The sequence below is a fragment of the Columba livia genome, chromosome 2 (genome assembly GCF_036013475.1).
Source record: "Columba livia isolate bColLiv1 breed racing homer chromosome 2, bColLiv1.pat.W.v2, whole genome shotgun sequence".
In the NCBI taxonomy this organism is placed as follows: domain Eukaryota; kingdom Metazoa; phylum Chordata; class Aves; order Columbiformes; family Columbidae; genus Columba; species Columba livia.
In genome coordinates this window covers 29454887-29466985 of record NC_088603.1, presented here as the reverse complement: position 1 = coordinate 29466985, position 12099 = coordinate 29454887, and the positions used below count along the sequence as shown (strand labels likewise).

General features: G+C 35.0%; 1 protein-coding gene across 3 annotated transcripts in view; it reads right to left on the bottom strand.

Annotated features, from left to right (window-relative positions):
* Nucleotides 1-630: 630 nt before the first annotated feature.
* PHF14 (PHD finger protein 14) overlaps nt 631-12099 on the bottom strand; it is a 166135-nt gene continuing 154666 nt past the window's right edge. For all 3 annotated transcript variants that reach the window (XM_065051166.1, XM_065051165.1, XM_065051169.1), the window contains one exon: nt 631-811. Coding sequence is in view for 2 of the 3 variants with exons in the window: in XM_065051165.1 (XP_064907237.1) it covers nt 737-811 (75 nt within the window). In the remaining variant the exon portion in view is untranslated. The remainder of the gene's footprint in view (nt 812-12099) is intronic.

The window sequence follows — 12099 nt, the reverse complement described above, 5'->3', positions numbered from 1 at the left end:
TTTTGGATTTTCACTACTCACTTACAGGTCTAATGACACAGCAAGAAGTTATCTTATTCTGTTAGAATGGAAAGATCAGTATGAAGGAATTTGACCTGTGAAGCATGGCCTAACCAAGACAAAAGCTTGACATTCATTAAATCATCACATGAAGATGGAAAAGTTTTACATGGAAGAAAATGATAATGCAACATGAAGCCAATTAAAATATCACATGAGATACAAACATGTATAACTTATTATTTACGAAAACATATTGTGCACACCAAAAAATTCTTACCTCCACCCAGTCCTTGGCAACATTTACTTTAACCACTGATCAGAAGAAATTTCAGAACTCATTTAGTAGAATACACTTTTCTAACATTTAAGAATCAAAGCCCTTGCTCAGAAATACCAAAATATGTCTGAGTTATAACTATCCTTTAGCGATAACACTGCTTTGTAGAGTAAAAGAAGAATTGACCTGTTTGCTTAGCAAATGGTATTAGTGATGAATAGTTTTCTATACCCTGTTCAAAAAGCTTTCAGAATTTTATTGGTATGGTGCTCAGTTCTGATAATTCAGCTTTTAATGCAATCAAGAATAACACCAGGAGCTACTTAATTAATTCCCCAGGGCAGCATGAATTTAATTTTCAATGACTTTATTGAGAACTTTTTTGTTAATTTTACAATGAGAAACTATAATCACTGTTACACAACTTGCAAATATTTCAAACAAAACAGCAATCTACTATTTTTTTGATTTTTTCTGTTCCAAATTCAGCTCCTGAGATGGATTTTCTACCTCAGCTTCATTGTCATCTTCCTGTAAAAGAAAACAAAAACCTGAGTATTGATCAACTTATTGAAGAAGTACACTTCTCCTATTTATGCGTTGGTATAGAATTCTGTACAGACTTCTGTCATCTTTTGCCTGACCAATAAGCATAAAAATAAGCAAAAAATGTCATTAATTCTAGCATTTGATTTTGCTTAAGAATTGAAAAAAAATCATAATAACAATAAAATTTTATATTAGTCTAATCACCTACATTTGTAGTAGAAGAATAATTTGATAAGTAAATATTTCACTGACCCATTTACTGGATGGTTACCTGAAGAAATGACAAAACCATACACGGATGACGGGATATTAAAACGTCTGCAGCAGACAGCATTGCATACCTTTCCTTTGTTCTTGACCAGAGGTTTCCACTAAATTACTTTCAAATGCAAGAACTTTCATCATAGTTCTAAAAATTACTTTTGAAAAGCATCTGCCATTGAAAAATGTTTCATTTTTTTGAGACCAGATACGTTTACTTCACCATTTGATAAAAGACAATAAATTCAACTCCAGAGACACTTTATGTGCTGCAGCATCATATTTTTGTCCCATCTAGCATATTTTCTTGACAGGTCTGCCAATTTTCCAATTACTTGTACCACCATATGTTATCTGAAGATCAGTCAGGTCTAAAATAGGAAACACGAGCATGTCAGGCAGCAGCATGCTTACAATATTCTACAGCTTCAGCTCCAAGAGTTGGGCTCATAATTCACTACAGGTTCCTCTGGATCTCACTGGAAAAATGAAGCGACATCATAATGCCCTTTTCCATAGGAATGGATGCTATTTTGTGTCCAGTACAAAATTGTGACCTCCAAACTATAAACTACAGAAGACTGAGAAAACTATTTTATAAGGTAACTTGCAACCCATCACATCATGTACAGTCCTTATCACACATTCAAAGTACAGCCAGTTTTCCTGCCTGCATTCCAATTCAATATACAGAGAATCTTCCTTGTTCCAAAAACAGAAAAGAGAGCAAATGAATAGACATTTAGGAGCGAAGAAATGTCCTGGCTGCTGTAACACATCACAGGGTAACACTTGAAAGAAAGGAAACGTTAGGGACATTAGGTAGGACCCAGGAAACCAGAGTGCAGTTTCATGCTTTAAAACAGCACCTTTATTTTTCTATGAAAACAACTTTAACTTTTGTTTCTTAGTCCTCCTTTCACCATCAAGGAGTGTTTTGTAAGGATAACTATAATAAAGATTTAGAGGTACAAAATACACAGGAAGATCACGTGGGCAGCACAAAATAGAACAGCAATGGAAAATCTCATTTTAAAAAATGTGGTCTTGTATTATGTTACACAACAGTAAAATAAAATTGAAAAGCTAGTTGTTCTATTAAAGAAACATAAACTCCAAACCATTCTGCTTCTAAATCCTCCCTCTTCTGGGGATAGGCTAAGCACTGAGATATATTTACATGACTGACCACCAAAGGCTAAATGCATTTTTTCCTTATCTTTCTGGAATGTCATCTCTTCACACGGAGTGAGCCCTGTGTTTCTTCTAGTTTAGACATGAGGAAACATGTCCGTGCATGTGTGTGAAACCAAAGATTGTTGACTCATTGAAATTACAACTGTAGCATATATTCAACAGAGTGTAATGTATAGTACACACAGAAAGGTCAAGCTTCTAAAGAAAATAAAAGCAAGGCAGAACGAAAAACAACAATGGAGCAGCATGTAGCTAAGCTTGGTGTACGGCTTACAGGTGACAAGAATATCTTTGAATAAAAAAAAACACTCACAGAAGCTTTTGGCTGCTATAGAAAAATTGCCAAGTCCTTTCATGAAGGATTTGTTAATAAAAGAACAGCAAATCTGCATGTTCCTGAAAGCCCTTAACTACAGAAGTTGTATCCCTACTGACCTCAATGTCAACTAATCCACCTTCTTCACACACAACCTGCCATTATTCCAACATCTTGAGGTGTGTTCCCTCATACAGGGAATATAAACCCTACACAATCATTCTTTCCCCAGCACACTTGACATATTGCTTAGGGCTCCCTCTTCTAACAGAGTGAGCATCCTGAAATTTCAGATGCTACAAGAAAAAGCAGTGGTCGTACCTTCACTGAGCACTATATGAGGGTGAAGGGATATTAGGCTAAATACTGAACATCTGCTTCCTGAGTATTTTTTGTGGACAAAAAGGTTTTATTCAATGAAAGAGGTTTTGTAACAAAATCTTCTGGCTTTGTGTAAACTTGATGGCTGAGTGGCTATGGCAAGTCCAGGATCTGCTCTTTGTCAGTACTCAAAGAGGGAAGCATTGAGGTGCCAAGCTCTTTCCTTTGTTCATCTGCTGTTGCTTCAACCAGGTAAAACATATTTGAACAAGTAAAATCTACCAGCAGAGTATGATTTTATTTATGTGGGCAGGTTCCCACACACAAGTAATTCGGGTCTCTTTTTGCTATTTTGATATGTTATGCATATCTTGATATTGATATATTTCTGAATAGTATTGTGTTAAAACATGCTTCTACCCTATTCCTGTTTCCAAGAACAGAAACTCACATATTGAAACAGAAATTTCAGTTTAGTATCTGTGAACATGGGTGACTACTGTGCAAAACTAAGAGTAATGATGATTCGTCTTTCTCATAGTATGAATTATCAAGGGGATACAACTTTTACTTTGTCAGGTATGTCTTCAGCCAGATCAGTTCCCAGATCTGTGTGCTACTACATGAACAACAGTGCTAGAATGAAAGAGATGGCAGAAATGATTGATGGGGACACTGGAAAATATGAACCACCAGTTGTGGCACCCATGCAGCTTACTGCCAGAAAAAGAAGTGACAGCAGTGGCCTGAGAATGGCAAACTTACTAATGACCAAAAATTAGCAGAAAATTTTGAGATGTGAACTCCTATATACTATATGAAGTGCAGTATCACTGCCAGTATACTTGGGAAAGATTTGAACTGTCAATTTAGAGCACACATTAATTATACTCCAAGATGAGAAGGCTCATGATTATTCCAGTTTGCTGACATTGCAAAATTTATATGATTTTTTTTTTTTAATAGCCCAAGAGGCACCCCAATGATTGCACACAGAATACTGAATTGGTTGGAGTTTCTAATGTCATTAATAATGTTTGAATTTTCAGCTAAATAGCCTATATAGCCTAATTATCAAGAAATTATGCCAAACAGACTGCAGATTAAACACATTTAATATATTTGTTTTACTAATTACCACCTATCATTATCATCATTATAATGCTTTTAATTCTGATGGATAGCAAAGGAAAACCTTTTATTTTTATGTTATCTGTTAAAAACCAGTCCATGATGGCAGTGTGTAAAGTTGTTATTACCAGTGGCTACACGGCAGATGAAATACTGAATTCCAGTTTGTTTCACAGAAATTCAGTTCACACTATTTATATTAATGCCTCGCATCTCTATTTTGTGTCATTATTTATTTTGCTCTCAGCTCCCTATGACATTACTGTCTAGTGCTTTCTGACCTAAAATTTCTGAAAGATAGAACAGTCATTTCGATGTTTAAATGTTCAATGATCAAAGCAGTTTTTGTTAGCAGATGTCAGAAATCAAACTTCTCTCCATATCTTTTCTGACTACAGACAACTATAGCCTTGAATATTATACAGTGAGTTTTGAACACTCTCCTAAAAGATGCCCGAGCAAAGATCTTCTAAGAAGAGCAAAGGGAAGTGAATCCCTCAGGACTGTATTACTACTCATACTGAAAACGTGCATTTAACAGCCCAAAGATTATTTTCATGTTGAAATGAATGATGTTTACTACTCTGAAATTGTCATTCTTTCATATTTATAATACAAAATCAATAGTGATAAGGAAAAGGACAAAGGGCTTTATAAAGTGCTGTTAAATGCCTGATCTTGAATTGAAATATCAGCTCAGAAGCTGCTTAAGCAACTGATTACTGGACATTTGATCAGCATCCTGATGACACTGATGGACGTTCCACATCATCTTTTTTGCTACATCCTTTCCTCAGGTATCCCTCTTTTCCCTGATGGAAACCAGATATTGGATTAAATGGTCCACTGTATGATCTACAGATGTCTTCAAGTGTCCTATGGTTATCTTTTCCTTCGAACTACTGGGTCTACACTTGGTAGATGTGCATTTATGGGTCAAGTAACAGAACAGGGCCAAGAATTTAAAACTGAGACCCTATAATTTGTCACCTAAATAAGTGCTGTGAATTATTAATAAAATATTGAACATTCAATTACTTTGCTCAAGTTAATAGGAATATTTTGATATGTAGACGTCTAAGTGCCAAAAACTAAAGGTAAGAAGCTGACTTTTAAGAACCTATTTCTGAAAATTTTGATCTGACAGTTGAGAAAAACTGTCATATAACTTCATCCCCTTTGAAAGCATGTTTAAGGTCAACTACAAATGGCATTCCAAGCAGAGAATAACAGGTCCCGTGTGGAAAGTTAATTTTGTAATAATTATTCCAGAATATAGCCCTGTAGACAAATTCTGGCATTAAAAAAAAAAAGGCCTAGAAATAGGGGTTTTGGTGTCCCTTTCTCTTTTTTCCCTCTCCAAACAATTTTATTCAAAATGAGGAGAATTTCTTTTTATTCCATTAGTTAATGATATGAAACTGGAAGATGACAGTGAATTAGACAATTCTTAACTCTGCAGGGAATCTGACACTACTCTGTATGTAGGACAGATCACAGCTGTGCTAGAAAATGCACCAGTTCATAGATTTCTGCATTACACCACACCTGCAGTTTTTCAAGTTGCATTACAAAGGTATACTTGACAAAATAAACTTTCCATTGTGTCCTTGGCAAATTGTACCCCCTATTCTAAACTTAATAAAGAGCCATACATTACAGTATGATGTAAATCAACAGCAGAATAATAAGAAATATGTAAATATCCTACTATAATGAGGAATGATGAGATCTCTACACTATCACATAGTGTAGAAATACCACCTGAAAAACACGTAACACCAAATCCTGATATTATACTTTCAATTTTCATAGTATCTTAACCCAAAAGAGCTGTAATATGACCAATCTACTAAGCTCCAGTGAGGGTGTATAGCTGGTATTTCATCTCCTGCCTCAAAGATTCTAGCTAGCAACATACCAGTAGAAAGTAGGTAAAAATACTTTTAATAGTCTTCAAAAACGTATCAGGAGAAAGTACTTTAGAAACTACAAGAACTTTACTTTTTGTATGTTAAAGTCTAGTTTTCCAATTTCACAGTCCAAATTTGGAGCAAAAGGAGTTTCAGGGCTAAAAATGGGGAATTCAGTCAGTCTCTGTTACACTGGCAAAAGTTAAGCATCTCACACTAAAATATAAAAGTTATTTTTCTTCCAAGGCCTATGCTATCTTCTTCAAATGTATCACTGACAACCTTTATAATGAAGAGAGGTGCAAAAATACAGAGTACTATTGGAACAGTTCTTTACCAATGGATATTAGAAGCAAATATAAATTTCTTGCGATAGATGACAGTTTTCTGTCACCACAGCTCTGCACTGATAAGGCAGCTGTTTGTTTCCCAAGAAAAGGAGACCCTTGCTACATGGATCATTTTCATAGTGACAGCCTTGACAAGTTTGACATTTGCTTCATGAAGTATTCTGAAGCAGCCATCAAGAAAATGCCCCCTCCGGGACCACTGGCAGGCTGACAGCCGTACCTTTTAATGTGCATCTCCATTAGTTCTTACTGTCAAAGGCCACCAAATTCCTTCAACAAAAATATCTGCTGAGCTGGTACATTAAAAAATGAATGAACTAACCATTATAATGTAAGTAAACATGACACCAATTAACTGGAAGCAGCTCTCCGCCCCATTTTGTTCAGTAAAAAGAGCGACGTTTAACTGTTGGAGGTTTCCTCCAGCGATGCAGTACGTGGCATCGTGCTCTAGGTGGCAATGCAAGGCCAGGAGAACTGCTACAGTTTTACACTAAAGCTCCTCTTAAGAAGTAACAAGCAGCTGCATGTTTATCACAAGTTCTTTCCTTCAACTTGCACTCATACAAGAACTTTAAGTCTTTTTGAAATGTTTGTCAGTGTTCCGTATTTTCTATTTCCTGGTTTCTAATTCTGATTATACAGATAAATGTACCATCGCAAGAGCCCTTACAGTCAAATTTCATTTAACGCTTAGTACAGAAGTGGAATATCATGCCAGATTTCTAATCCTCCATCTGTTTCTCTCGTTTTTAGGAGGCAACCATTCCACTGAGTGGCCCTTTTGGCTGACTGCCACTACAGTTGGGATGCTCTTCAGGGCAGGTGGTGCTTGAAACCCAACCATTGTTTTACAAATTCAGCTGATTCTCCTTGAAGAAAGTAGAGGAAAATGTTTCCTTTTTAACAATTTGAGTGCTTAAGTTTTAGGTTTATAAACTTTAGACTGTATCTATAAATGCTTAGATATCACAAAGTTGAAACATCAACTAAGAAAGAGATGAAAAGCAACTTTCATGGGATGTAGGGGACCGGCCTCCTTAACTCCACACTGGTCTGAGACTGCACACATGGGTTAAGCCTTCAAGTCTGACACTGTCCTGATTAAGATAACTTAATTATAATACTTACCTCTGTGTATATATAAACATTTACATATATATACATATATGTGTCCATATATATATGTATGTATATATATATATATGGAAACCACAACAGCGTTTTCTACTTATGTGAAAATGTAATCATTATTTTTATGAATTATAAATTAAAACAGAAAGTTTCACTTTATTTATACTCATAATACTACTACAGAATAATATTGCATAGCCTAGAAATGCATATTGTAATAAAATCAAGACTATTTCAAAGATTCATGGTTATACTCCCACCTTATTTACACTACATATTTACTAATTTCTAAGCAGCAAAACTTCACGTTTGTATTCTTGATACAAGGAAATAAATGGCTTCTTCTTAAAATAGCTACGAGAAGAAAAGGCGCTCAGACTAACAATAAGGAATTAATGTCTCCTTTAAACAATCTCATTCCTAAGTACTGTTTAGTTAAAACCAAACCAACCAACCAAACAAAAAACCATACACACAAAAAAACAACTGGCTACTTTTTAACTGCCCAATTGTTAGGCTATATATGTATATTGGTAGCTATTAAATGATGGCTGAAGATTTTTTTTTCATATTTTAACTGTTTTCACAAATAAGTTTAGCTGTAGATAGCCTTTTATGAAGAGGTCTGAACGTTGTATCCAAAATGATTAACAACATCAAATAGAAAAGTAGGCACAACTGAGTTATATAAAAATGCTTCTGTAAGGTACAATCAAGAAGTGCTGCTTATAGTCATTGGCAGATGAAAGACATCACTCTAAACATCACTGAAGCACACATTTTTAACAAAAAAAGATAGCACTACCACATGAAAGGAATGAATTTATCTCAATAAGAAAAATCTAGGAAGTGTTTTAGGAAAAATGAGTGCGTTGCATGCTTCTGACCAAAATTAATTAGAGTTTTAATGTTTTACATTTCCACCATAATTCTCTAAATGGTGCATTTATTTCATAGTAATAAACACTCGGTTCATTAAGTAAAGTTCAAAATCTGTGTTAGTCGCTACATTTAACAACCTTTGGCCCTCTTCTTCAATATTTCTTGATTCACGTTTCCAAAGCATTGAATAAGCAATTGAGGAACACAATTACATTTCATGACTCTGCATATTTAGGATTCTTATTTCATCTAAGACAAAAGGCAATTAATCTACCATTCTGTACTGAATTCCAACTTTAGTGAGCCATGATAGATACTGAAATGAACTTACAGGAAATGCTTAATTAAATTACTGTAAAAAGCATAACCAAAGTTTTTTCTTTCCTTATGACAAAAGAAAATGCACATTTAATGAGAAAAGGTTTACTGCAGTATTATAAATTTGATAACTTGGAAATTCATGAAAATATTGGTATAATGTGACAGCTAACAATTCAGAAAGCTTTTTTTTTTGCTTTCTTTTACATTTCATCAGAACATTACACCTGAGTACAGCCATGAAATTCCATTTAGGCTCAAGGCATAAAAGATGGATCTTTCAATGGCAATAATGTGATGACATAAGAATCTGAACAACATAGCAAAGGCCTTTATTTTAGTCATCTGTTTTCCAAAAAGTGACATAGCTAAATGCTGTAAATATGGCATTACATCTGTGGTAATATTGAATGCCTATATTTAGTTACAGTGCATGAAGTTGCAAACAAAATTCATAGAAATGGACAAAGCTGTAGAAGTAGACGGAGGACAGGCTATGACAGCAAATAGAACCTGTGCTGCTGCTGAAAAAATCAGAGATGGAAGACACTTGTTTCAATGATTTCAACATGCATTAAATAAAATCCCCATAAGAGCATTCTAGGCTAGGACCAGATCAACATCTTCACGCTAACAACCCAGGTACAATCCCTCATGGAAAACCTTCCCTGATGTTATCATCCATTTAATCTAAATTAACACTACCATCGCGGACCTACCCAGAAGTCAAAATCATTCCTTTACAAATTATATAAATATACTTTTAATTCAACAATATAACCGAAAAATTTGGCTATGGACCTGATACCAAACAAGACAAGAAACCTATGGCTTTAGAAGCTAAAATTCAGTTGGTTTGATGGCAAAAGAAAGCTTGCAGATTCATTTGGGTTTATATTTTTAATTTATTTTTGTGTTTGAAGGTAGAATTTACTGTTCCGATCTTGTAACAATGCCTGAACTGTTCCATTTCATACAGTAGATCAATTCAGCTGCATTTGAAACATCAAGGTTGTATTGGTAACAAACACATAGTCAATGCTGAGACAAAATTGTAAAATCTAATATACCAAAGTTTCATTAGTTTCAAGCTGATCAGCTTCAAAACTAAAAAAATGAATGTATTACGTTTAACATTAGAATGAATTATTTTCAATCCCCACTTGTCTTTGCATTTCCAAGTGAGGTTCTATAGCCAAATGTTATTTAATTCAGTGGGTATACTGAGGGATGTTTTAGTAATTTGTCATGATAGCAATTTTGCTTCACTATAATTTTTTTGAAGTCAGAATCTGATGAAACTCTTTCAACTGGAAATATTACAATGTCCAACCATTTAAAGTAACACTATCATCAAAATGAACTTCGCAAAAATCTGCCCCATAAAAGCAGCATCTGCCTCCAAACAGACACTGATACTTTTCCAAAATTTCTTCTCTAACAATATTTATACACTAAAAAAAGATTCATATAAGCTGCCTTTCAGAAATTTAGAATCAAATTAATTGACAAACCTCACCTCAGTGCAGGTAGTCACCACAGCCAGGGTCCCTTACAGGTTTGTGGTGCATTTCTTTCTGATAAATCCAGAAGTTACTGTTTCACTGTACTACATCAAAGCCATCCTAAGGTTTGTCAACAGCTTGCTTCCCATCTCTCCCTACCCTCCAACAAATCACACATAACTTTGTTAGAAGAGCGGGAGAAAAAAAACACTTTGATGTGATTCAATTACTGAAAAGCTATATTCTAAAAGATTCCCAAAGCTAGGGAAATTTGGCTATAACTAATTAGTGTTTTGCATATTTATGGTAGAAGAGCTCATTACAGAGCTCACATTATAAATCATTATTTATCTGTTTTTTCCTTAAAACACTGAAGCCACTTAATATCATTTATCAAAACTCCTTTTGAAGCTCGCTAAACTCCATTCCTCAGAAGACTACTCACTCAGAAGGTGTTTTGTCTTCCATTTCGTTATATCACAGTGCTTCCAAGACATAATACTCTTCACAACGATTAAGGGCCACAACTTGCAAACACACATGCATGCATCATTACACTCAACTCATCGGATCACTGAACTAAACAGTACTATTTAGTGGGGTTATGTATGAAATATACTGTAGAAAAAGGCTTCTCTGGAATTGAATACTGAATTTAAACAGCCTCCAGATCAAGCACGGCATTTAAATTATGGGTATTTAAGAGGAAGTTGAGGCTATTTTCAGATGGCTATTTTTTCCTGAAATCCTAGTGCTGCCAGTCAGATGCCTTCAAAGAGTTCGTGCCCCAAACCTTACGCAGGGTCGGTGATGCCCCGCAGAGACGTTCGGTAGTTGCTGCTCATTGCTCTCATACTACAGCTGCTCTAACTCCCAGTGTTAACTAACAATGCCTATCACATGCTTACATATTCATTCATTTAACTTCATTATAATCTGTCTGGTTTTATTTGCTGGATTTTTTCCTTCTGCACATACAGACTTCAAGTGGACTGAAGTATTTTCAATCCATTTAAATTCAAGCAAACCTTTCAGGACGTAAGGTCAAAATAAAGGAAAACCTGAAAAATTTTGCTAGCTGTTGCTTCTCCTGTCCATTCAAACCTCCCTAATTGATGCCTTTTAAGACCTGGATAGAGAAAGGCTTCTAGCTCCTTTCAAGATTTTGCTGTTCAATTTGATAAATGGTTATATATTGATATAATATTTAACTATAATATTAATTATCAAAATTTTTGCCAAGCTATATCATGCCACATCCTGTACAAATACATATGGAGAGTCTGATCTTATCTTGAAGAGTCTAAAATCAGTTAGGAAAAAAATGAAAGAAGGACAAGAACTAAAACATCATAAAAGCTAAGAGGGTCAGCATACTGGGCATGTATCTCAATCACATTTTTGTGCCAAGTAGGGCTAATAAATGAAGAATGATTAAAAACTGATTATCATCAAAATGCGTATAAAACTATTTCATGTATAAAATTTCTTTATAAACCAAAAATACTGACTGTACAGGACAGACATTAAAAATCAGACAGTCATTGCAAATATTTTATCAAAACAGTACTGAGTCCTGAGGAGTCAGACTGTAGAGGTCTGCTTTTGGGGGGGTAATGGAATTGAGGTCAAGGTGAGAACTCCCCATATGAAGCATGGTGTGTGGAAAAAGCTGAGAAAACTTCTGTATAGTGAGCTGGAAAATGTCATTGGAGGAGAGGAAGAAATGGAGGAGTGGTATGTAGTGGGATTTTTAATCTAGAGGAGGGTCACTAACAGAAACGAGGACAAAGTTAATGCATAGTAAGTCCATAGTAAAGCAAGGTCTGAGACTCAGATGAGGAATTTCTCAACTAAAATATCTGACATTTGTCCCCGTACTACAATACGTATTCAGCCTGGAGGGCGTGGAAATTTGACTTACTGCTACATTAAAGAACTT